The sequence below is a fragment of the Cynocephalus volans genome, chromosome 16 (genome assembly GCF_027409185.1).
Source record: "Cynocephalus volans isolate mCynVol1 chromosome 16, mCynVol1.pri, whole genome shotgun sequence".
NCBI classification, from domain to species: domain Eukaryota; kingdom Metazoa; phylum Chordata; class Mammalia; order Dermoptera; family Cynocephalidae; genus Cynocephalus; species Cynocephalus volans.
Window position 1 is genome coordinate 20,164,185 of NC_084475.1, and position 27,147 is coordinate 20,191,331.

The 27,147-nt window shown below is 49.2% G+C and overlaps 2 protein-coding genes across 13 annotated transcripts in view; one reads left to right on the plus strand and one right to left on the minus strand.

The window, feature by feature from the left end:
- TBC1D16 (TBC1 domain family member 16) overlaps positions 1-9,473 on the minus strand; it is an 83,016-nt gene extending 73,543 nt beyond the window's left edge. For 7 of the 8 annotated variants that reach the window (XR_010021863.1, XR_010021864.1, XM_063080671.1 and 4 more), the window contains exon 1: positions 9,396-9,473. The gene's annotated coding sequence lies outside the window, so the exon portion shown is untranslated. The remainder of the gene's footprint in view (positions 1-9,395) is intronic. The other variant, XM_063080669.1, reaches the window with a different exon arrangement.
- Positions 9,474-9,602: 129 nt separating this feature from the next.
- Positions 9,603-27,147, plus strand: part of CCDC40 (coiled-coil domain 40 molecular ruler complex subunit) — a 48,953-nt gene continuing 31,408 nt past the window's right edge. Inside the window, exons 1-7 of one of the 5 annotated variants that reach the window (XM_063080847.1) lie at positions 9,603-10,099; positions 12,163-12,340; positions 12,440-12,606; positions 17,241-17,385; positions 20,978-21,141; positions 22,001-22,084; positions 22,159-22,378. In XM_063080847.1, coding sequence (XP_062936917.1) covers positions 10,004-10,099; positions 12,163-12,340; positions 12,440-12,606; positions 17,241-17,385; positions 20,978-21,141; positions 22,001-22,084; positions 22,159-22,378 — 1,054 coding nt within the window. In that variant the 5' untranslated portion in view covers positions 9,603-10,003. Of the gene's footprint in view, positions 10,100-10,254; positions 10,286-11,673; positions 11,738-12,162; positions 12,607-17,240; positions 17,386-20,977; positions 21,142-22,000; positions 22,085-22,158; positions 22,379-27,147 lie in introns of those variants that run through there. The other 4 variants (XM_063080848.1, XM_063080845.1, XM_063080844.1 and 1 more) reach the window with 4 other exon arrangements.

Genomic DNA, 27,147 nt, shown 5'->3' on the forward strand with positions numbered 1-27,147 from the left:
CACACACACACCATACACACACGCACACACACACACACACATACACACCCCATACACACACACACACACACCATACACACATACACACACACATACACACACACCATACACACACACACACCATACACACACGCACACACGCACACACGCACACACACCACACATACACACCCCATACACACACACACCATACACACATACACACACACCATACACACACACACCCCATACACACACGCGCACACGCACACACACACACACCCCATACACACACACGCACACACGCACACACACACCCCATACACACATACACACCCCATACACACACACCACACACACCACACATACACACCCCATACACACACACGCACATGCACACACACACACACCATACACACACACACCATACACACATACACACACACCACACACGCACACACACACACCATACACACTACACACACACCATACACACACACACACATACACACACACACCACACCACACATGCACACACACACACCATACACACTACACACACACACCACACACACACACACCACACACCATACACCCACACACCATACACACATACACACACACCATACACACACACACACACCACACACACACACCATACACACACACACCATACACACCACACACGCACACACACACACCATACACACTACACACACACACACCACACGCACCACACGCACCATACACACCACGCACACACAACACACACACACCACGCACATACACCACACGCCACACATACATATCACACACCACACGCACACGTCACGCACACACACCATACACACCACACACACCACACATATCACACACACACACCACACATATCACACATACACACCACACACACACATACCACACATATCACACACACACACATACCACACTACAGCACACTCACCACACACACCACACACACCGTACATACATACATACATAGCACACCACACACATACTATGCACACACACCATACATACCACCACACACATCACACACACTACATACCACACACCACGCACCACACCCAAGTGCTTGTCATCAGGTTTGCCTCCATTCTCCAACAGCACCCACAATGACCCATGGGCCACTGCCAGGGCCTCGCTCCCTCCCCAGCTGCCACCTCAGGACATTATGAAGGATGAAGATGGAGCCTGCAGCCAGCATTCATCTGTGGCGGGGCCCATCACCGCGAGTCAGCGTTGGCCTGTGTGCCACCGGGCACGGGAAGTGGCAGAGTGGCACAGCCAAGCAGGAGACAGGCCTTCAGGATCAGGGCTGTGGGAGCAGACACCCACAGCGGGGCTCTGGGACCAGGCTGCTGGGCCAGACTGCGGGCCAGGCAGGCCACCCACCACCATTCCACCCCTCCACGGGACAGAGGCCTCAACGGTCTGCCCAGCAGCAAAGGGTCCTGGCCAAGGTGAGGACCGGGCCTCCCGCACACAGCCCTGCCAGCCCGGCCCCTGCACATGTGCCATCTCATCCTGACCCTGACCCACAGGCAGCATGTCCCAGGGGCAGGGCAGGGGCAGCGGTGCTGAAAAGGAATGAGCTGTCACCCGGGAAAAGACGCCGCAGAGCCTCACATGTACTGCTAAGAAAGAAATGCCAGTCTGAAAAGACTACGTACTGTATCCTTCCAACTACAGAACACTCGGGAAAAGGCAAAACTGTAGAGACAGTAAAAGATCAGTGTCTTCCAAGGGTCAGGAGGGAGAAGGGATGAACAGACAGAGCACAGGGGACTTTTAGGGAAGCAAAGCTACCCTGTATGATACTGTAGTGGTGAGTACAAGTCATTAAACTTTTGTCCAAACCCACAGAACGTACCCCACCAAGAGTGAACCCGAACAGAAACAAGGACTTTGGGTGACAAGAGTGTCCGTGTAAGTTCACCAGTTGTAACAAATGCACCCCTCAGGGGGTGCTGATGGCAGGGAGGCTGTGCGTGGGTGGTGGCCAGGGTTCTATGGGAAGTCTCGGAACCCTCTGCTCAATTTTGCTAGGAACCTAAAACTGCTCTAAGAAAGTTACAATGATTACAAATCCTCTCCCCACATCCTGAGAGATGAAATGGCCAGAGAGGCCCAGCTGCCAGAAGGCTGCACAGTCTGATGGGAGATCCCCTGTCTGTCCTTGAATCCACAAGACACACGACCGGGGGTGGCCCCTGCTCACGACAGTACAGGGCAGTTTATGCCCGTGACCTTAGGGCCCCAGCATCCTAGGGGGTCAGAAGGGAACAAAGTTGGAAGAGGCAGCTGGCTCCAGAAAGGCTGGCCGGGGACAGAACTCGGAGCAAGCCGAAGGCCCAGGTCCCCTTCCAGAGTCCCGGGGCTCTTTTCATGCGCCATTTGACTTCTCGTTATTACGGGAATAGAGGCAAGGCTGGGGCACATCTGGCACAATCTTTAAGTGCCGTCAGCAGAGCTCCTAAGTCACACTTGAAAGGGAACTGGAAGAAGACTGTAGCAAGGAACGGATCTGACTTTTCCTATCTTGAGTAAGGACTCAGAGTTCATTGCAATCAAAATAGCAACCCAAGATGCTCAACGCACCCGTGACAGTTATTACAAATCCTCTTCCCAAATCCTGAGAGAGGACGGACAGAGAGGCTGCCAAAACTAGATCCCTGGTGATGATAAAAACCTCATTCTCCTCGGATGCGTTCACTTCATATTTTTTCTTTAAAATGGTTACACCCATGTCAGTATTGTTGATTTTAGGTCATAAGTTCCTGAGAAAAAGACATCTCCGAGAAGTTCCTTCTACGATGTGCCTACCAGAATGCCACCTTCGATAAAGTCCCAAACTCCTTATTTCTGTTGATGGAAAGGGTAGCGATGCCAACTTGGCAGCTGGCACAGAGAACACAGAGATGGAGCGAGGCCAAGATCCACAACGTGCTTCAGCCCGGGTGTACAGAAACAAGGGCAGTGCTTTCAAAAAGTACAGTCGAAAGTCAAAATGCCAGTGCTGGTTTGTGACCATCTGACTGAGCTCAATGACTGGGTGAATTTTGTGCTGCTCTAAACCATCAGTGACCACTAGGTAGGGCCAGATTTTTGCAAAATAGGCTATTGTGTAATTTGAAAGGAAGGAACAACGTGGCCTCCCCTCAACAAAAATACATACGCTCATAAAACAAAAATCTCTCTGCAGAAACTCCTACACTGGAGAATCGCTCTTTTCCATTAACCTGCAACACTTTAAACATTAGAACACCTTTGAGAACTATGGATTCTCTACCCCCTGCAGCTCATAGGGGTAAGTTAAAGGGGTGGTAGAGGTGGCTGACATCTGCTTCCAGGAGGAGACAGGTTTCCGGGGTGGCTGGAGCAGGGGACAGATGTGAGAAAGCGCAGGAGCCCCAGGGGAAGGGAGGTGGGGAGAGAGAAGAGAGGGGGGCTGTGAAAGGGGGGCAGACTTCTTCCTTCACAGCCCTGTTGGGAACTGGCCAGGACAGCTGCAGGCCTGCTGTTAACCACACGCCTTCCCCGGCCTCCCTGGGGAGCCACTTGGCCACAGAAACTTGGCCTAGAGGCAGCCTGAGCTTTTGTAAGTCCGTGTGGTGGGGTGGGGGTGGGGTCTCTTCCAGCAACGATTGACGGGGGCAAAGTTAAGACATCTATTGCCCAAGATTTGGTGATTTGTACTCTAAAAAAGAGAGTCCCCCTAGATGCAGAGAGAGAGAAAGTCACCGAAAAACCAGAACCAAACAAAACATGGATTGAGAAATGACACGAGTCTCAAAGCACTCCACGCCCATGTACGCTCACACCCTTACGCTGCTGTGACACATCGCCACAAGTCCTGCAGCTTCGACAACACAAATGTATCATCTCATTTGTCCTGCAGGTCAGAAGTCCAAAATAGGTCTCACCAGACTAAAGTCAGGTGTCACCGGGCTGCTCCTTCTGCAGTCAGCCCAGGGGGACCCGTTTTCTTGCCTTTCCAGCTCCTAGAGGCCGCCGCGCTCCTTGGCTCTCGGCCTTTCCTCCACCTTCAAAGCTGGCAGCAGCCAGTGGAGTATTTCTCACACCCCATCACTCTGACCCTGACTCTCCTGCCTCCCTCTTCCACTTGTGAGGACCCTCGATGACACTGGGCCCACCCGGATGATCCACAGTAATCTCCCATCTCAAGGGCAGCTGATCAGTGACCTTAGTTCCATCTGCAACTTTAATCCTCCTTTGCCAGGTAACTAACATATTCACAAATTCCCTGAATTAGGACATGGACATCTTTAGAGGCCGTTCTTCAGCCAACCACGCCAAGCTAAGGACACTGTAAAGGGCTCACTTCTAACGCTCGGGAGGATTCTGATCACTCACCTCGACTGCCAAACCCCCACACAGAGCGATTACCCTTTAAGCCATGTGATGAGGACCAAGGCCTGGAACCCAGGAGAGGAAGAACCTGGGCCCCGTGTCCCCATGATAAGAGGTTTCCTGTCCTTGTGTAAAGACTCCATCAATTCCCAAACAGGAAAATGAGTAAGAGCAAAGGTGCAAAGGTAACTTCCGGAACCTTCCTACGAAAAATAAAAGTTATAAGGCAGCCTGGAGTCAGTAGGAGAGGGGCGCCGCCCTGGCCTCTTCTCTCGGTTGCTCCTCTGTGCCATGCCCCTGCCTCACGCCCCCGACCCCCGGGTCAGGTGCCGTGATGCAGTGGTCTGCAGGATGAGCTGGTCCTGGGACCTCGCACAGCCGGCCGTTTCCACTCACCGAAGGGGCACGGCCCATGCCCATAGGTGATGGCTGCTCACTGCTACAGGGCGGAGGCAGGTAGAGAGTGGTGGGCCACTGGACACTTAAGGGATGGGTCATGAGCCCATGGCTGATTATTGCCCTGGCCTTGTTGCCGTCAGCCTGCTCAGAAACAAAATGTCCTGAGCTCTGGTCACCTGCCATGGGGCTGACAAAAACCAGTCCATCTGCTTTGCCCTCATAGCCCAAGCGACAAAGAACGGGGATGTGTCAATGCCTTTATTAAACACAAGCCAGCCACACACAAACGAGGATCATTTTCCTCCTGCAAAACATCTGCTGTGGATGCACTGCTGATGGGACCCCAGGTCCCTTGACCTTCCCGCTGTCCCTCCCAGAACCAGGCACGTGCACCACCATCTTTTGGGGAACTCCCATCTTTGCAGGCCAAAGGGCAATATCAATCCTGCAGGCATCCCAGGCTGACATGACTCTCCTCTCAACTCCAAGTTATAGGATTAATGCAGAAGAGGAGTATATTTGCTTTACACAAACATCATCACATTCTGGATTCACTTGGAATGGCTGTAGCCCAAAGGTAAGCCTCTATGTGGAAGTGACAGCAAGACAGTCAACCCACATTTAAAATAAAGAAGCAAAAGTTCAGGGCCTTAACCCTAGTGCTGGGAGCTTGGACCACAGGGGAACGGGACCTTTGAGAAGCAGCAATTGTAGAAGACAGTCACAAAACAAGGGTGAGGAGAAACCTAGTGGCCTTTTTAGCTGTAAATTTTCCTCCTCCAGCTGTCCATTTTCACTCCGATTATCTCCCACTCCCTGGAAAACCCCAAAGTCTCTGCCTCGAAGGAGAGACCCTCTGTTGTTAGTGTCCCCTTGAAAGCAAACACAAAAATCCCATCCCCCCCCCCCCAAAAAAAAAAAAGCCAAGGAAGTACGGCCTGGGAGAAGAAACTAAATTTAGAGATGAGCCAGGATCTGGGACTTAAGAAGGACTAAACCCCTATGCTAAGGAAAGATGCAGATGCAGCCAGGAAACCAGCTGACCCCAACTGGATTAGGTACATTCGACTTTTCTGCTATACCTATAAATGTTGCTACCTGAAAGTTCTCAGTCGGTGGTAAAGTAATAGCTAGTGCACCACAAAACAAAACGCAAATCAGAGGGTGGGGGTGTGTGGATCGTACTGACAACAAGCCAAAGAGCAACACAACTGATCTTGCTTAAAGGAAGCATTTTAGCAACGGGAATTGAAAAGTGAAAGGGTGCCAGACGACATCTGTAAAGCATGCCCCTTCCCTCACTTCCAGAATGCTAGAGTGCAACGACCAACTATGTGAGACTGTTGAATTCAGGGTCACTCAATGTGGGCGGACTGCCCATAAACGGATGTGCAAGCTAGCATGGACACAGGCTGTGCACAGAACTGTGGCTTCTACAAAGGCCAATCCAGAACAACCACGGAAATAACACTGCCACTTTTCAGTGCTTGCAGTCTGCACAGATCACCCTCATGTGATTCAACTTGGAACACCTGTCACACTCAGTGTCCACAGCTCTGCAAAAGAAGAACATACTTTCCCAACTGGACAAAGGGCTAGGTTCTTTCTGTCTCTTTTTTTGTACTGTCCATATGACAGAGGCTGCTACGGGCATAAATCGAACTTAGTCCAGTGGCCCAATTCCTCTCATCCTTTGAGGATAGTTATATAAGTTCCAAAGATAAAGTAAAGGACATATTTCAGATCAGAGCTCACCAGACAGCTCATGAAAAGCAAATTTATTAGAGATGCATGACCAGGTGCCCAAAGGACGCATAGGGTAAAAACAGGAATAAGGTCAACAGGATAAAAAAACACCACCACTGAAGTGAATGGAAAAAGATTTCCTCCATAATTTCCCCATATTTTGAGGAAAAGACAGGGGCAAACTTGTGCCTTCCTTCCTGTGCATGGCCTCACCGACTTACATCTGTCTACTACAGATGCAGTGCAAATGACGTGCAATACAACAGACATCAACCATATCAACCCCTGCTGCTGTAAATCCCTCCTAGTCAAGAGCCATCTTTCCCCAAACTTTAACACTGTTGAAACTAAGTAACCCATCTTACAAGAGAGGATTCAGGCCTGTGAAAAAAATCTGGGTCCCTCAACTAGAAAGGGGTCAGGGGGAATGTGCTAAAAATTTTCAGGGGAGATTTGGGTTGCCAGGCAACGTGGTCAGCCCTGGTGCCCAAAACAGCCTGCAGGGACCCAGCCTCTGGTCAAGTTATAGAGAAAAGAGCACAGATATGCCTAAATGGTAAATTCTACATCCATCCTTTATCAGTTTTCCACCTGATGGGCTACACATACAAGGAGTCAGAAAACAAAACCCAAATGTTTTTTTAACCAATCTAGCTAAATGTGAAAAATATAAATGATGGCCATTAATAATAATGATAATTAAAAATTGTAGCAAGCACTTACCATGTGCCAGGCACCGCGTGCTTTTGATAATCCTTGCAACAAGCCTTTGAAGCAGGTAGCAGTATTATTCCGGTTTCACAGTTGAGGAGACTAAGGCACAAAGGAATTAAGTACTACGTGCCAGGGTTGGTATTTGAACTCAGTCGTCTATCTCTGTATGCCTATGGTTTTAACCACTGCACCTCAGCTACACAAAAAGGGGCAGAAGCCAGTGCAATTACAGGTAGCCTCTTTTTTAAAAAATTTTATTTATTTATTTTTTTTAAAGATGACTGGTAAGGGGATCTTAACCCTTGACTTGGTGTTGTCAGCACCACGCTCTACCAAGTGAGCTAACCGGCCATCCCTATATAGGGATCCGAACCCATGGGCCTTGGTGTTTATCAGCACCACACTCTCCCAAGTGAGCCACGGACCGGCCCAAATTACAGGCAGGTTCTGCAAACTCCATGGCTGTCTTCGCAAATGCCTTTATACTGAAGCCAGGTAGACTCTATACAGACTAAAATGAACTAATATTAGCAGCTAGTGGTGATGTGGAATTAGTCCTGTTTCCTTCCATTTTTATGAATCATTTGGCAGAGTGTGCATTGAGTCTGGTGGGGGATAGTTACAAGAGGGGAGGAGATATAGTGCAATGGTGGTTTTCTGGAGCTGGGACATCCAGGGCCCAAGGCTTACTTCTGTCACTCTTAGTTGCGTGAAACTTGGGCAAGTTACTTCTCTAAGCCTCAGGGTTCTCATCTGTAAAATGGGGATAACTGCAGACCTGACTTGGGCTTGTTTTGAGAGTTAAGTGAATTCATGCATGATAATTAGGAGCTATTTACCAGCCAACAGAATTGTTAGAAGATCAAATAATTAAATAATTTCACTGATAAGAACTTCCTTCAGCCATATTCTGAGACTCTGCTCACCAGAAACACTCCACATACAAAAAATAGGATACAGAAAACACAATAACTACATTCAGCACACAAGTGCCTTCCAATATAAACAAGACTGCCATTAGTGAACTTTGTAGTTAATACGAAAACACATGCCCCAATTCAATAATCCTTTATTTGCAAAAGCTTTCATGGTTCTTAAAAGTGTTTAATATTTACTAATCGATTTTAATGTCAACCTTTCTAATGAAGAATTTCTAAAACTAACGCACAGATTTTTCAAAGTTCTCCAATCGATCGGTGACAGATTTGTAATGGAATTCCCCAACCTTCGGTCTCTGCACACACTCTGACAATATGCTCCATCATATGGACATTTTTGAGAACCGTTTCCCTTTTCTTTCCAGATAAAAGAATTAAGTGCCTTCAGGCAGTAAAGAAAGCAGAGCCTCAGGATCAGGTCCCAGGGGTGGGCCAGTCAGCCCAGCTTCTCATATGAACTTGACCAAAGCAGTAAAACAAACTTTACCACGAAGAGAGGCAACTTTTATAATGTTTTCTGTTTGGAATGGGAACTAGATGTTGGCCAGGATATGACACCAACTTCCGAGTGTGGGAATAAGAGGATTTCAAGATTCACCAGCTTCTGGCAGGGTTCCTTATGTTATTTTTAGCAATCTTAAATTGCTATTTTTTTTTTCCATTTTCTTTCTTTTCCTTTTTTTTTTTAAGGAAAGAACAAGGGAGAAGAGCCCAGGTCCAAAGGAAGTGAGTGTCCCGACAGGCGGATCTTAAACCCCCAGACCCCCAACCCTGCAGGCCCGGAAGGCTCGGAGCGCGCGCCCTCGAGTCTAGGCACACTGCGGGGGCTGCGTCGGCAGGCGCTGGCACCCACAAGTTCCCGTTCGCGTGCTGTGACAACCCAGCCACACAAAGACCGCAAGTTCCCGGTCCACCGCTCCAAACAGGCGGGGACCGATTCTCCCCAAATTAGGCCCACGCCCGGCCCGGGACACCGGCACCCGCCGCGGAGGGAGTCCCCAAGGTGCCCCTCCGCTGTCCCGGGTCCTCCTAAAACGCCCCCGCCGTGCTGGCGCCCCGAGCCCCTCGGGGCTGCGGCCGGACCCGGGCCCCTCCCGGCCCCGCGACTACAGGCCCACGCGCCCCGCGCGTCCCCACCCCAGCCCCCGCGAGGGGGCGCCGCCCTGTCCCCGGCTGGCCCCTTGGACCTCGCCCCCGCCGCCTGGGCCGGGCCCCGATACACACCCGGGTCTCGCCGCGGGGGCCGGATTCGCGCCGGCTCCGGTAGCCGCCACCGCCGCCTGCGCTGCCGCCGCCAGAGAGGCGCGGCGGGGCGGGGACGCGAGGCGAGGCCCGGCCCCCGCTCCGCCCCGCTCCGCCCCGGGCCCGGCCCCCGCTCCGCCCCGGCCCGCGCTCTCTCGCCCGCCTTCTTGCCCGCGCCCTGGGCCCGAGCCCCTTGTCCCCGCCGGCCGCACTTCCAGGCCTTGCCGCCCGCCCTGCCCCGGGGACTCTGGCCCCGACGGGAGCCCCACGCCCCGGGGACAAGGCGGGGACCCGCGGGCGCCCCCAGTGTGCGCTCGCCCTCTCCGTGCCGCGCTCTGCATTTACATATTTCACCTTTGGGGGTAGGACGGAACGACACCCAACGGAAGGCCACTGGGCATTCCTCGTCCCTGAGGATACTGGGCAGGATCCCCGGGGAGGGGGCGCTTGAGCCCCGGGGCTGGAGGCGGAGGAGCCGCGCCAGGCGCGTGGGCTGCAGCCCCGAGTGCCCGCACCCCGCCTGCCACCCCCGGGTCACTCGGCCGTCCCGGGGTCCTCGGTGCCCTGCACGGTCCTCCAGGGCATAAGAGATGCCGGGCTGGGCCCACGAGGACACTGCTGTCGCTTCACCGACACTGAGTCCTGGCGGGGCAGAGCTCGGACACAAACGGCGGCAGAGAAAACAGGTATTTGAGATGTCGCATGTTTGCTTGTTTAGAGCGCGTGTGTTCCTGCGCGCCCCTGAGTGGCACGGTGGCCCCGCGCCCGGCCAGGCCGCCCCGCCCTCCAGGCGCGCGTGGTCCCCGCTCTGCCGGATGTTGACGGCGTCGCCCAGCAACGGAGATGGCGGAGCCCGGCGACCCGGCGGGCGGGTGAGCGGGGCCGAGTGAACAGCGGGTCTCGGGACGGTCGCCTCGCTCCTCGGTCATCGTGCCCGGGTGGCCCCCGCGTCGCCCCCTTTCCGCGCCCCTTTCCTCTCCCCTGTTCTTTCGCGCCCCGTGTTCCGGGCCTTGCCCGCACACCTCGCCCGCCCCCCAGCCCCCACCGCTTGCCCCTTCTCCCTTCTGACCTCCTGTCCCTTTGTCCTCTCTCTTACTCTCCCTCCTTCGCCGACCCCAAGCGCTCGGCTACCTCTAAAGCCCGGGACTCGCTCGCCCCGCGGTAACCATGGCAATCACTATGCCCGGCCGTCCCTGCCGCGGAGCCCTCTGCGGGGCGCGGGTCCATGGGCTGCTGACCCTGACCTTGCGCTGGGGCCACTCGCTGTGACCGGAGGTCAGGCCAGCCCCTTGCCCTCTTCCTGCAAGGACGGATTCCTCTTCCCAGGCTTGGGGGTGACAGGCGATGGGACAGGTCCCCGAGGTCAGGTGGCCCGAGGTAAACACTGTCCTGAGGCCTCTGTGAAAGCACTGAGTGCACACAGAGGGTGGTTAGGTAGAGAGCTCTGCTGCCAGCCCTCTGCAATCTTATGCCTTGTTTGAAAGGACAGAAACAATTTTAAAGAATTTGACCTTTTCATCTTAGGCATTTCTGTATTGTTTAATTTTATTTTTCAAAGGTAAGTCTACATGTACTGATACGGAAAGACACGCAGGTTATATTAAATGAAAAGACTAAATGTAAAACAATAGGTATAGTATGATCTCTAATGGGGAGTGGGGGATTTAAATTCAGAGAAAAAAATTTGAAAGAATATAGCCCTAAATCTCTTACTATTACCAGTGATTCTCTTGGGAAGGAGAGAAAAATCACAGGAGACTGTCATCGTCTGTGTCACACAAATCTGTATCAGTTTGACTTTAAAAAAATAATTAGTTTGTATTTTTAGCTTTTTAAAAACCAAAATATTTTTTAAATGTAAATCATGACATTCTTGTGCTATGTAAATCATTGAGAACCGAACGAAGAGTCGTTTATGTGCAAGAGTCTTTTCTCTACGTTGTATTTCTTTTCCCTAGTTTTCTCCCAGACACGAGTATATTTAAAGTGACTTTCTAGGGCAATAATCGTGTTCCTACAGTGCTTCCATCACTGTAATTTTCATTCATTGGTAGAGCAGCTCTTTCATGGCACCTTGGCCACCTGACAGGCATGATCCTGTGCTAGTTGGTGACAAACAGGACAGTCATGGCTGACAGCCTCGAGGGGGAGGTAGAGAATTATCAGGTACATAAATAGATTTGCAGAATACAGGAGGTGATAAGTGCCAAGAGAAAGAAAGCTGTCACTTGAAAGTGTTTGATTGTTTCTCTGAAACCAGGTCTCACCTGGAAGGCGGCTCGGCTTCTGCTGGAGAGGAGGAACAGAGTCACCAAGGCGACAGGGTAAAGTTCCCCACGAAAGGGTTATCCTGGGCTTGTGTTTACTGAGAGTTAAAGAGAGTTTGAACTTGGTCGAGTCAATTGTGCAATGATCCTACCACCTTGCACTGGGACAAACTCAACTCAGTTGCAGAGAAATTCGTTTTCCTTCCAGCCCCTTCCATAGTGTCCATAATTGGTCAGGAATGCCAAGGACACCCAATTCTTAAATCGCCCTGAGTTCTTCAGAACTCATTTCCCATAATAAAGGCTGCAAAATGATTGTGAAAAACAGACAGCAGACAAATTAAGGCACGAGGCATAAACTCTTAGTGATGCCAAGGAGTGTGTAAATGCAGTTTCCCCATCCGTGTGCTTACACGATGAAGAGCAAAACTCCCAAGGTCCCTCATGCTCTGTTTCCTGGTTTTTCCCACCACGTATTACAGGTGCCACCGCTAGAGAAGGACGATGACCAGAGAAGCGAAGAAGCTGTTGGTGCTACTGAGAGTCCTGAAGGGGAAATCGCCAGCGAAGGGGAGGTGGAAATGGGTTTGGAAGTGACAGCTGGAGAGGAAGCCGCCACTGGAGGGGAAGTTGAATCCCTTGGGGACACCGAGGAGGAAGGTGAATTCTATTCCAATGTGGAAGTCACAAACCCTGAAGGGCAAATCAGTTCTACGGATCTGACTTATTCACATACCGGTCCTGGGGATGTGCCTGTAGGGGGAGTTGGCCCCACACACCCGCAGGGAAGGATGAAAATAGAAGGTGGCCTTGAAGAGTCCTGCAGAGAAGCTACCCGTCCATCAGAATCAAGAGAACTAGGGGTTGTCTCCGCAGAGCCATCCCAGGGAGTCTTAGCCTCATCCGGACCCACAGTTAGCACGTCGGTGAGTAGCCCCGAGTTGTCTCGTGCAAGTGTCTTATTGCCCACATGGTTGGCCACCGATATGAGGAACGTAGGGCTGCACTATAAATACAAATTGCCATCCTTGTTAGAAATTGCTTAGCAAACTTAGGTCTCAAGATCCACTACCGAATGCCGAGAGATCCTGGACTCTTCTTCAGTGTTCCCAAACCCAAGATTGGTGACATCCCAGTCACCATCCATGTAAGAGCATCCAGGTGTCTAGTCTTCCAGAGCAGCGTGATCCAGTCTGGTAGCCATTAGTCACATGTGAGTACAGAGAGCTCAGAATGTGTCCCGTGAGACAGAGGAAGTGAGTTTTTATTCTTTTAATATTCTAATTAATTTACATGTAAATAGCCACCTGTTTCTAGTGGCTACCATATCAAACGGTGCCGTCCTACACAATAACAATAACAGTAATTACATTCTTATATTTTCCCAGGTTTTTTAAATCATTAAACAATCACGAATTTACAGAAAAAAGGTAAATTTTTTACAGAAAAAGAGTAAAAAAAAAAGAAGTTCAATTAAAAATAAGTTTTATTTTCATATGCATTTAAGAGTAAGTTGCTGATCTGATGCACCATCACCTCCAAATGCTTCCATGTGCATTTCCCACAGACAACCGCAGCACAGCCATCAAAATCTAGACATTTCACTGCTACATGACCAGACAGTGCCCAGGCCTCATTCATGTTTCACCAATGTCCTGATAAGGTCTTTTGTAGGAAAGAGACCCATTTCAGAGTCGTGCTGCCTTGAGCTATCACATCGCGTTAGTCTCCTCAATCCTTCCTCAACTTTGGTGACCTTGACCCCCGTGAAGATCCCAGGCCAGCTGCTTTGTAGCATGTCCCTCAGTTTGGATGTGCCTGGTGTTTCCTCATGAGAAGGTCCGAGTTGCAAGTCCTGGGCAGGACTGTCACAGAAGCAAAGACGCACAATTTCAGTCTGTCCCCTTCCTGCCTGTATTCACTCTGATCACTTGAGTAAAAACTGCCAGGCTTCTCCTCTGTGAAGCTTACTCTCTACCCCTCTGCATTTAATAAAGGTTTTGTGGGGAGGTGCCTTTTTTAAGACAGGAGAGTGGCTATTTATGGAGAATGAGAAAAAACAATCACAGCAGGTCAGCACCACTTACTTAGGACTTCTTACCTTCGCTCAGCTGCATGCACAGGTATTGCACATCTTTTGTCAGATTTACCCCTACATATTTTGCATTTTTTGATGCTGTTGTGAATGGTTTGTACATAGAAACACAGTCTTTGTATATTGATCTCACATTCTGCAATGTTGCTAAACCCCCTTATTAGGGTAGCTTGTTTGCAGAATCCACAGACTTTTTCATAAGGATGATCATGTCATCTGAGAATAAAGGCAGTTAACTTCCTTTCCAGTCTGGATGCCTCTTCTTTTCTCTCCTAGAACCCCCAGCACAGTGTTGAACACAAGTGGGCAGAGCGGACATCCTTCCTTGTTCCTGACCTTACAGGGAACACTTTGTCTTTCACCATTCAGCACGGTGTTAGCTGTGCGTTTTTTGTAGATGCCCTTTATCAGGTTTATGAAGTTCCCTTCTGTTCCTAGCTTGTTGAATGTTGTTGTGGTTGTTTTTTAATCATGAAAGTGTATTGGATTTTATCAATTCTTTTTCTGTATCTATTGAGATGATCACGTTTGCTTCTCTTTTTTAGTTTGTTAATTTGGCAGATTAAACTGATTTTCAAACATAAAAACCACCCTGCATTCTGAGATAAACGTGGGGAGATACCTTGAAACTATATAAATGTCCCATTCCTCTTTAAACTTTCAATTTATCCGTTTGCTGATGTACACCTGTATGGACTCATGGTTTCCCGTTTTACCCATAGTAAACGGGTTATAATCTATTACTGTCATTATAGATTTTGACACTCACATTGTCCCTAACTTGGCCAAGTGGGAGCCCCATGTAAACTGGCTTCCGTGTCGTTTGACACAGCCTCATCATTCTTTGAGCACTTTCTTGTTTTCTGGCACAGACTGTCCAACCCTGGAATCAGACTTTTCTCCAGGAGCCCTGCTTCTGCTCATGGAAAATAGAATTTAGAAGCCGAGAGTGGGTGCCACCGGCGAGTCACTGTCCCCAGGCCCTCTCTCCTGGTGCAATGAGATAGGGGATTATGAACATATTACATATACACCCACATGTTTACACATACAACATATTTACAGAGATACATTTACATCTATATTTATTGAAATACACACGTACACACACCCCAGAGCTCACACCAGTACCTCTAATTCCATTCCATGTCCGTAGTGGGTTCCTCTAGTTCTCTCCTTTTCCATATTTGTAGCTCTTTTCTCCAACAGGGAGACACCCAGCCCCCATTACCCTTATTATATTTACTAATGTGATCAATGCCCCTGCATGGAACCATCTCCCACTTTCACTGCACACCCCCTCCCCCAGCATGGACATCCTCCTGACCCTCCAGGGGGACAGCCCCCACACTGCCCTTGAGTTCTGAAACCTGCCCTAGATAGGGACACCCTCCTCACCACACACAGTCGGGTTCTGACAACTGGGACTCAAAAGTCTCCCTCCTACCCCCAGCAGCCTCCTTCCTGGCAAGGCCCCCCCCCCCCCGCCCCGTTGGCTTCAGGTTTGAATTGTTCTAGAAGGGGAGAGAGGGGAGGGAAGAGGATGCATTACATTTCTGAGCACTGACTCCAGGCTAGACACGTTTCATACCCTGGATGCATATGTTCTCCGTGAATCCTGACCACAACCCTGTGAGGTAGGAACGATTATCTCCATTGGACAGACGAGGAAACTGAGAGGTGAAGGCACTTCCTTTCCAGGTCATGCAGCTGTCACGGCAGACACTAGCTCTTGCTCTGAAGCCACAGTTCTAAACCATGAAGTAACCGTCCCTCCTCCTCCCCTGCCCTGTGAAACCTAAAAGAGTTAATAACTTTGGAGAACAGCATGATTCAATATATGATGAGTTCTAATTAAGCTTTATGATTACCACTGAGATGTACAGTACACGATGAACAGCACTTTTAAGAATTTAACAACAATGAACAGTGTCTTCACCTTTGTCCAGGTGAAGCATAGGTCACTTATTGAGCTGTAAACCAATTTCCATTCTTGGGCCTGGTTTCTAGAAAATTCAGTGAGACACAGTTTCCAAACGTGGTCAACCAGAGGGTAGGACAGACGCCGAGAGCTCCCTACTTCCCTTCCTCCCAGCTCGCTCCAGCTGTGGAAGAACAGGGACCATCTGTGTGCACAGACAACTCATTGACTTCACACTGGGAGCAGCCCTTTCTGGACACGCCAGGCGTGGGCTTTGACTCTGGGCCCCCATTAATGTCATTATAGTTCTGGATGTCTCAGAAATAACTTCTAGAGGGAACAGCCTCTGAGGCAGTAGAGAGAGCCTGGGCTGGGCATGGAGACCTTGGGCTGGCTGTGCACACTCAGGCAAGCTCGTTAGCTCCCACCTCCGCATAACACAGAGGACAAACACCTGCCCTGTGAGGTTATGGTGAGGGTTGGCATGAGATCATATTTGTAAAATGTCCTTTATGGGTAGTGAAGCACTGTCTCATTGTCGGTTGTTACTAATATTCTCCAGTTCATCATCAGCAATCATTTGTGAAAGTTTTCAGAATAAAAATGGAATCACTGTGTTAAAACAAACAAACAAAGAAACAAACAAAAACCCTTACAAAGAGAGCCGGTGAAGGCCACGAAGGGAGGGTTCTCACACAAGAGTGCCTGATAGCAAGAACTATCACAAAGAGCTCTGCAAAAGCTCAACCTTGCATAAATGCCTTTGCAACCTCACACAAAAAACACTTCTGTGAGGACCTCTGCACAGCAACCTTGGGCTGGTGCCGCTCTGGTTACTGATCCTGGTAGCCAAGGATAATTATCCCAAAACAATTGTGTGATCCTCCGGCCTTTCTCCTCTAAAACCCTTCGTGCTCCTGTACCTCCTGAACACGCACGTAGTTTACTATGGCATGCAAGTTCCTTTTACAATGTCATATTCCCAGTTAAACTCATTATTATTTTAGAGAGCTTCTCTCTGATTTAGGCTGATGAATTATGTCAATAATAGTAATTGCAAGAGTCTCTTTTAAAGCTAGAATGGAGCCAGTTGTTTTTATTGAGGAAAGATATTTTCTTATTGAAATTTCCCTAAAAAGGAATGGTTTGGAAGAAGAAAAGACGAAACAGTCCTCTTGGGAGACCCTTGCCTGTACCTGGGGCTTTCCAGCATGCTTTGATAAAGAGATGCTCAGAGATATTGTTTCCCAACCTTTAGGAGATGAGATTCGAGAGTAAAGGATCCCACGTCCAACACACACCCATGTCAGTATCTCTACTTAGCTACAGACTCAGACAGGCAGAAACCACTCCAAGGTTCTCTGGGAGGAGGGTTAGATGTTTTCTATTTTGACCACTTATAAAAGCCAAATAATCTTTATAGCAAATGATTTTCTATTGCTTTAACAATTATGTTGTGTTTTGAACAACGTAACAAATCAAAATTGAATGACTTATTCTTGATTAATCCCTCACTGATTTAGTTTTCGTTGTTCTTTCCAAAGTCAAAATCCCAAGAAGTGCTCCAGAGGGTGGCCTTTCCTATGGGGACACAACACCACTTCAGAATGAGCCGCGGGAGCAGCATTGTGTCCTCGGACATAGACGAACTCTTCCTGAGCACAGAGGAGCCCTTGGTGCAGGAGCCAGGTACCACCAGACCCACCGGGGGCTGTGGGGCTCGCTGGGGTTGTCTGTCCCACGAGATAAGCCACTCACACGTGCCCTGCAGTGCAAATGATGCCTCTCACGTGTCACCTGTTACCTCTTTTCCTGTATGGCTGTGAGCCTAAAGATAAAAATATTATTAACAGATGTGGATAACGTTTATTGAGTATTTACTCTGTCTCATCTCATTTAATTCTTACACTAATCCAATGAGGTAGGCCCCATTCTCCATTTGACAAGTAGGTACCCTAAAATCATCAAGTAACATAGCCAGGCAAGTGGCAGGACAGGGCCTTAACCAAGATCCAGTGACGCCCAACTCACCGTCCCCTGACCACCGTTCCTCACCGCCTTCTGGTCTTGGGGGGTGGTGCCCTGTGACGGCGTCCCCTAAGCCTAAGTGTTTCTCCTTGCTGAGTTTCAGAGGCTTTCCCTGCACACCCCTATCTCCCCACTTGGCTGCGGTCTCCCCATATTATGCACATGGGGAGCAAACAGGAAGACAGCTTATTCCCCATGACACTCATGTCCTCCTCACAAAACCCTGCGTTATTCATGGACATGAGAATAGCACGTGTCTAAACTAGTAAAAGACAGAGCAGGGATCTCTCAGCCTGGGTGGAGAGAAGAGCCGAGACTAGAGCCTTGTATTGGATTGAATTATGTCACCCCAAAACTCTCTGAAGCTCAAATTGAGTTTTACATATTAGAAACTTAGCCCCCACTGTGACTGTTAGGAGGGTGGGAAATCCTATTATGGTAATTGAAAGGTGGAGCCTTGAAGAGGTGATTGGATTGTAGGACCGTGCAGCAGTGAATGGATTAAAAATTGTAGTCGGGGGGGCTGGCCCGTGGCTCACTCGGGAGAGTGTGGTGCTGATAACACCAAGGCCACGGGTTCAGATTCCTATATAGGGATGGCCAGTTGGCTCACTTGGGAGAGCGTGGTGCTGACCACACCAAGTCAAGGGTTATGACCCCCTTACTGGTCATCTTTTAAAAAAAAAAAAATTGTAGTCAGGGGCCTGGTTCTCAGGGCTTTGAAAGAAGAAGAGTCTGTCTCTCTCTCTCTCTCTCTCTCTCTCTCTCTCTCTCTCTCTCTCTGCTCTCTCTGCTTCCACCATCTTGCAATGTGAGACCCCTGAGTCACTGTTGCCACCACCAGATGGACTTTGGACTTCCCAGCCTCAGAAACTGTAAGCAATAAATTTCATTTTCTTTATAAATCACCCAGTCTCAGGTATTTTGTTATAAGCAACATAAACGGACTAATAAAGAAAACTGGTACCACAGAAGTGGGGTGTTGCTTATAACAAATACTTGAAAATGTGGAAGCAGCTTTGAAACTGGGTGTTAGGCAAAGCTTGGAGGAGTTTGGAGGACTCAGAAGAAGAAAAAGGGATGACAGAAAGTTTGGACTGTCTTAGAGTCTGGTTACGTGGTGGTGAGCAGAATGCTGATAGAAATATGGACTGTAAAGACCATTCTAAGGAGGACTCAGAAATAAGAAGGAGTTTTTCAGAAACTGGGGCAAAGATCACTCTTGCTGTGAACTGGAAAGGAACTTGGCTGCATTGTGTCCATGCCCTAGGAGTTTGTGGAAGGTGGGACTTAAGAGTTGTGAACCAAAATGTTTGGCAGAAGAAATTTCTAAGCAGCAAAACATTAAGGAAGCTGCATGGCTACTTGTAACAGCCCACACTGAATTATGGTGGAAAAGGCATGATGTAAAGCCAGGTTTTAAAAGGGAAGCAGAGTGTAAAGATTTGGAAAATGTGCAGCCTGGATAAGTGGTAGAGAAGCAGAGAGCATTTTCGGAAGAAAAATTCAGTGGTGTTAAAAAGATTAACACAAAAGTACAGGATTATCAAGAGAAGGGGAAACGGGCCCTGAAGGCATTGCAGAAGCCTCTGGGGCCAACCCTTCCATTTCAGGCCCAAAGGCCTAGGGAGAGAGAATGGTCTTGGGAAACAGGCATGAGGCACCCTCCATGGGCTCGCTGCCCAGGGCCACCTTGGGAAGCTGCTTCCAGCACCGGCACCCCAGCTGTTTGGGCTGCCCCAGCTATGGTTAAATTGGTCCCAGGTATGGCTGGACCCACAGCTTTGGAAGATACAAGCTGGAAGCCTTGGCGGCAACCACGTGGTATTAGGTCTGCAGGCTCGCAGAATGCCAGAGCTGTGGAGGCTTGGGAGCCTCCACCCACGTTTCAAAGGATGTGGAAAAGTCTGGGGACCCAGGAAGAGGTCTGTCGCAGGGGCAGAGTCAGCACAGACAGCTTTCACTAGAGCAATGCCGAGTAGAAATGTGGGGTCCCAGTTGCAGCAGAGAAACCCCATCGGTGCTATATCTATTGGAGCCGTGAGAGCAGGACCGCCATGGAGACCCCCCAGACCTGTGGAGCTACCAGAGTGGAACACCAGCCTGTGAAATCTAAAGCATCACCTGAGACCAGGAGAACCAAAGGAGTGGAGCTGCCAGGGGACTTGGGGACCCAACTCCCACACCAGTGTCCAGAGGACATTGAACACAGAGTCAAGTTACAAGATTCACCAGCTTTGAGATTTAATGCCTGCCCTGCTGGGTTTCAGACTTGTTTGGGGCCTGTTACACCTTTCTTTTAGCCTATTTCTCCCTTTTGGAATGGGAATATGTACCCTATGCTTGTCCCACCAATGCATCTTGGAAATAGATAATCTATACTGATTTCACAGATGGGACTTTGAATTTTGGACTTTTGAGCTGAAACAAGACTTTGGGGGTGAAATGAATGTATAGGCATGTGAAAAGACATGAGTTTGGGGGGCCAGGGTGGAATGTATTGGATTGAATTATGTCACCCCAAAACTCTCTGAAGCTCAAATTGAATTTTACATATTAGAAACTAGGCCCCCACTGCGACTGTTAAGAGGGTGGGAAATCCTATTATGGTCATTGAAAGGTGGGACTTGAAGAGGTGATTGGATTGTAGGATCGTGCAGCAGTGAATGGGTTAAAAATGGTGGTCAGGGGCATGGTTCTGAGGGCTTTAAAAGGAGAGGAGAGTCTGTTTCTCTCTCTCTCTCTGCTTCCACCATCCTGCAATGTGAGACACTGGGTCACTGTCACCACCACCAGATGGTCTTTGGACTTCCCAGCCTCAGAAACTTTAAGCAATAAATTTCATTTTCTTTATAAATCACCCAGTCTCAGGTATTTTGTTATAAGCAACATAAACAGACTAATACAAGCCTCCTTTGCGATTTCATTTCTTTTTCAATCTTATCAGCTATCAAATCTAGTCCGTCTGTAGGTAGCCACCTTCCTACTCACCCTGTTTGTATAAAGAAGTATCTGCAAAATGTTCTTCCTGTCCACCTTTAAGATGTGATCCCTCCTATGGAACATGTTGAGTCAGTACATGGGATTTACTGCAAATGACATTTCTGAGCCCTAAGACATTCGGATGCTTTTTCTTCCTCTTTTCATCGCACGGCGTGAGGCTGGAACCCCCCAGGATAGAATTATTAAGGGTTTCCCTCTATTAACCCTCCATGATGCTTGCTGTTGTCCCTCCACCCCGTGGTCCCCCCAGCAGAGTTCGATGAGCCCCCCAGGGAAGGAGACCTGCCGCCGTTCCTGGACAGGATCCAACAGCTCGGCACCGAGGAAGAGGCCACGGGGGAAAGAACGGAGTCCGAGGGGAGTGCCGAGGCTGAAGGCGAGGAGTCCCAAGTGATGGTTTTGGACCCAGATCACGTAAGGAAATACTCTTGGGTTTTGCTTTTCTCCTACAAGGATGAGGAATGACTTAGGCCCTTTTCTGCCCTCTGCCTGCGCAGCAGCCGCTTGCTGACCTCCCAGATGCTGCTGTGCTCCTATGTCACCTGCTCACTGCACAATGCACACTGTCTCAGCCTACTGCTTTGCAGAGTATATTCTCCTTTTAGGTTCATATACCTAAAGCCGGTGCTTCTCAGCCTCAGCGCAGGTGACCTTTGGGACTGGATCACTTGGTGGTGGGGGCGGTCCTGGGCCTTGTAGGAGGTTAAGCAGCACCCCGCCCCCCACCCCAGCTGTGACAACCAAAAATGTCTGCAGACATTGTCGAATGTTGGGAGTGGACGTGGGGGCAAAACCACCCCTGTCAAGAGCCACTGCCTTGAGTGTGCCAACCAGTGTAGCTCCTTGTCCCACCCCTCTGGCAAACAGCAAAGACAAATTTTGATTTGATTAACCCATTTGGAAAGCTGTGGTGCCCCAGGTAGCTGCAGGAAGGACCCAGGGGGTGTGCAGGGAAGACTGAGCACTCATTGGATGCTGGCATCCTGGGCCACTGCTCATCACCCTCCAAGAAAACCAGGATGACCGCCCCACCCCACCATCATTTTGCCAAAATACCCCCTCAAGTTCTGCAGTGCCAGGGATGAGACCATGAGGCGCCTTTCAGCTGTGGCTTCCAGAGTAAGGATCCCAGACAGAAGTGGGGGCACCGTCATAGGAGTCATCCCTGACGTTCCCCCACAACCTTCCCCGTCCCGGAGAGAGAGCTGTAGCAACCTAGGCCGAGCCCTGGCTGGCACAGGAGAGTAACCAAGGTGGTTTTCTGTTGTTTTAGCCGCTCATGATGAGATTCCAGGCTGCCCTGAAGAGCCACCTCACCCGGCAGATAGAAAAGCTGAAGCTGGAACTTCAAGAGCTGGTACGTATCTGGCCCGGCCTCTGCCCCAGCTGAGTGTCTATGTTCCGGTGATCCTGTTTCTGTGTTTGGTGCAGGGCGTGGCCACCAAGCAAAGCCAAATCCAGCGGCAGGAGCTGGGAGTGAATCTCTACGGGTTGCAGCAGCAGCTGGCCCGCCTGCAGATGCAGCTGGAGACCAGCCACGACCGCCACTCCACCACAGCGTGCCAGAGGCGGCAGAAGGAGGAGGAGCTGCAGAGCGTGCGCCTGCTCTACGACAAGACCTGCGCAGCCGCCGGCGACGAGCGCAGGAAGCGTAAGGCAGCTCCATGTGCCGCGTGCCACCGCGTCCCCTGGTGGGGGGGGGTCATCCCCGCGTGCCACCGCGTCCCCGGGGGGGTCATCCCCTCGTGCCTCCACATCCCCGGGGGTCGTCCCCGCGTGCCACCGCATCCCCAGGCGCATCCCCGCGTGTCACCGCATCCCGGGGGGGCGTCGCCGCGTGCCACCACGTCCCCGGGCGCGCATCCCCGTGTGCCACCGCGTCCCCGGGGGGCTTCCCCACGGGCCACCGCGCCCTCAGGGGCGCCCTCGCGGGCCACTGCATCCTCAGGGGCGTCCCCGCGTCCCCGGAGGCGTCCTCGCGTGTACACCTCCATGTGCCATCGCGGGGCACCGGAAAAGGAAGATGTGTGCGGGTCCCGGAGGGCTTCCCACCCTTTTTAAGAAGGGCAAGCGCACAAATATCTGAGAAGGCACCTAACGGGGCTAGGCAGCAGATGCTGAAACCGGCCACGGTCGGTCGGGGTGTGGCGACACATAAACGGGAGAGGAGGGGCGGGCTGCAGAGGTCCAGAGATGGGCGAGTCCAGAAGGCGAGAGCGCAGAGGCGGGCAGGTGTAGGTAGGTGGTGAGGCCCTTGTGAGGGGCCGGAAGCCTGGAGCGAGGGTGGGGCCCAGGGTTGTGAGGCAGGTTGATGGGAAATCGGTAGCTCTGGGTCAGAGGCTGCGGCGACTGGGTCACGTTACACGCGACATTATTAATAAAGCTACGCAGTGCAGAGGATGAAGGTGACAGTCAACAGTGGCTTCCTCGTGCGGCCGCAGATTATTCCAGCTTTGTGCTTTTTGATGTTGCCAACTTTATCAATTCTGTGTCACTCTTATAATGGGGAAAAAACCTAAGGGAATCTGAAGTCCATCCCAGGTGCTCTCGGAAGACGCATTTGGAACCCTGAGAAATGCAGGAGAGGCTTCTGGAATGTTCAGAGTTAGGGTAAGTGGGCCTTTATCAAGAACCTCTCGCCAATTATCACCAAATTAACAGGAAACACCAAAAAGGGAAGAACGTGACATCCACGCTGAAACTAAAGAGCACTTCTCCAGATATAGCAGAATTTAGACCAACCTGAAAGAGGGGACACACCCTCAGCCCCAGCCCCCAGTCCCTGCACACCCCTGCTGGCCGGGGAGCCCTGGAGCTGGGGCAGAGTCCAGGGAGTGGCTGGGCTTCTGGAAAGATCCAGACATCTTCGTGGACTTTGTGTGCTTTCTGGAAATCAGCAGAGGGCAGGAGCAGAAGCCTCTCGACCAAGCAGGGATTGTATCATACAGCACTGTTTTCCCCTCGGAGCACTAAAAATGCGGGCAGTGGTCCCAGCCCTGACCATGGGGCCGCTGTCCCTTAGGTGAGACATGGGGTTTGGCCCCTTGAGAATGCCTACAGTCATCCGCCTCATCTGGGAGGGAGGCAAAGCCCCGCAGGCACTAAACCTTCACGTCAAAATGTGAGCCACCACTGGGCAATCCCCAGACACAAGACACAGGGCTGGACAGACAGAGCAAACCCAGCCACCGACTGACACAGAGAGAGAGAGCACAAGCGTGAGCATGCGCCAGGTGGCATTCTGAACGAGATTTTAGAGGACGTTGCGTCAGTAAATGAGAACAAAGTGTTAGGGAAAAGGATACTTGGAATTAAAAAATGTAATCAATCATCTATACCAAAAGGGTACCAAACAGACAAATGAAAACTGAATTTGTGAACAAACACTCCAGTTTGAGGAATCCTCCCCAGAATTCAGAGCAAAATCCAAAATGATGGATGTTTTAGGAAGTAGATAAAAGACATAGATGATGGATCTAGGAAAATCGATGCCCGTGAGACATCAGGAGGTGAGAGGCAGCACCTGCTACCGCAGGAGAATGCTGGCGCGTGCTCGAGAGAGACAGATCCTCAGATACAAAAGCGTGAGAAGGACCAGACAGCTGGGGAAAAAATAAGCATGCCTAGACATCACTGGGGAAATCTTCAAATTCCACAGGTAAAGGAGAAAATGCCACAGGCTTCTAGGCAGGACAAAACCAGATTACCTCGAGAGGACTGCAGCCAGCTGACCCCAGGATGCCCCTTGGAGGAACCGAGGGGAGCTCAGAACCACTGGGACCCAACCAGACCAGCCCAGGTTTCTTATTCATTTGTTCTGGGAAGGGCCAGGCATTCACTGTTTATTTCTTGTATTTTTTCCTAAGCCTTCCAGATGATTCTAATGTGGAGCCAGGGCCTGAAAATCGCAGATCTTAAATAGAAGTGGCAGTGTAGTGATGCTTACAGAGTTCTAAGCAAAGAGGATTAACAAGTATCCAATCTATATGGCAGTTACAGATGCTTGGAAGTTAACGACCAAGGAAAGTCCATGTGCGAAAACCTCTGGGAGTAGCCAAAACAACTCAGACAAACCCACAGACTTGCACAGTTTTAGTTCCATTTTCATAAGACTTTAAAACAAAACATGCTATTCAGGAAGCTAAAAAGGGGCAAATAAGCCAAAAGATGTAGGAAGAATAAAAAGGAGATAATGCAAGTAATGATGCTGGGAATAAACACAATTCACAGGAGTTGTTTTTTTTTATTTCAAGAAGGCTGTGCATTGTACTGATTTCATCATAGGAGGAATTAAAAATGCTGTCAAAAATCTATTTTCCCGGGCCGAGCCCGTGGCGCACTCGGTAGAGCGCTGCGCTGGGAGCGCGGCGACGCTCCCGCCGCGGGTTCGGATCCTATATAGGAATGACCGGTGCACTCACTGGCTGAGTGCCGGTCACGAAAAAACGACAAAAAAAAAAAAAAAAAAAAAAAAAAAAAAAAAAATCTATTTTCCCTAAAAGTCCCAGTATTTGGAGGTGTGATGGAAGAGTCCTAATAACCCTTCAAAGAACAAATACTTCTGTGTTATTCAACCTCCAGGGGGTGGAAAATTTGGAAAATGGTTCCCGGGGCTTGTTCTGCAGTGCTTAGGGCGATGCTTGCTGCAAAAGCCAAGAACGTACAAATCCAGGAAACAATAAAGCAGTCCCACTTACACACTGAGAAAATCCTAAAGAAAATATTAGCAAATTAAGTTCAGCAGCATAATAAAAGAAAAATACCTCATAGTGAAGAAGAGTTTACTTCTGGAATTGAGGAATAATTTGCCATTAGGAGATCTACTGATTTAATGCATCATATTTATAAAGGCATCAACCCTTTCTGGGTTGATGCCAAATGGGTGTTTGATAAAACTCATCATCCATCCCAAACTAGGATAGAGGGAAAGCTCTTTATAAGGGTCTCTCAGAAACAAGAAAATTCCACTAAGTGAAATCAGTAAGCGCGGAGCGTGCCCGCTGCACCACCGTGACCCAGCGTTGTTTTGGAGGTTCCCACAATGCAAGAAAACAGGAGAAAGAAATGAGATATAGAATTTGGAAAAGAAATGCTGAAATCCTCATCCAGTACCAATGATAGAATTGTTTACCTAGAACATTCACAATAACTGATTGGGGGGAAGAAAGCTAATAGAAACAGTAAAAAATCAATAAAGTAGCTGGATACCAGATCTACAGTTTTCCTCTATGCCAGTAATATCCAGTTAGGAGTTACAATTTTTTTTTTAAAAAGCCCATCCATTAATAGCTGTAACAGCTGTGAAATACCTAGCAATAAGTCCAACAAGAAATGAGTGTGCCTATCTAAGGAGAAACAATAAAATTTCACCAGGGACATAAAACGTTTAAATACATGGGCCAACCATGTTACTAGATGGGAAGATGCGTAATATGAAAATGTCATTTCTCTCCAAATTAATAATCAATTTAACGCAATTCCAATTAAAGTCCATGATGGGGTGTTTCGGGTGAACTTAAATTGATCTAACGTGATTCATTATTTACCTATGTTGATAAGTAATAATTCAAAATTCAAGAGCTCTACAGTGAAAAATCTCCTTCCTCTCTCTAAACCACCCATTCTTTTAAAGACATTTTTGCACGTGTAAGCACAGAAGGCTGTGTGTATATATATTTTTCTCTCTCTCTTTTTTAGCTTAAATAGCTGCATTTTATACCCACTGTTCTGTTTCTTGTTTTTTGTTTCACTTAGCAATGTATGTTGGAGATTATTCTGTGTCAATACATAAAAAGCTCTTCATTCTCAACAAATTGAGTTCAAACTTCACTTGGAGGACCAAATGCACAATAATATCCTAGATACTTTTGAAAATAATGGAAATTTTTGGTAGCAGGTATCAAAACATAGTATAAATCTGTAACGATGAAAACAAAGTGGTACTGGAAGAAAAAGGGACAGGCAGATCCCATGACGAAGAGTAGCACATCCTTAGAACACTGAGGACATTCACTGTGGAATTTAGTGACTGCGAACTTCACAAGTTACAGGTTGCATTTTTGAATTACTAAATATTTTTGATCATTTGACTAAAAAGTTAATACTTAGATCCCTATTTCACACTAAATAGAAAAATAAGTTGCAGGTACAGTAAAGAACTAAGAAAATGAGAGGAGCATTAGAAGACTATGTAAGATAATATTTTTTTTTTATCATCTTGGGGTGAGGAAGGTCTTTCTAAGCATGATGTGAAGCATAGAGGCAAGAGAGGAGACTGACCAGTGTGGGCATATGACAACATAAAATGCATCTGTCAAGAAGCATGATAGTTAAAAGACAAACACAGATGGGGAAAAAAACATTTGGAACATCCGTGACAACATCGTTATCTTCTGTATTAGTTTTCTGTTGCTGCATAAC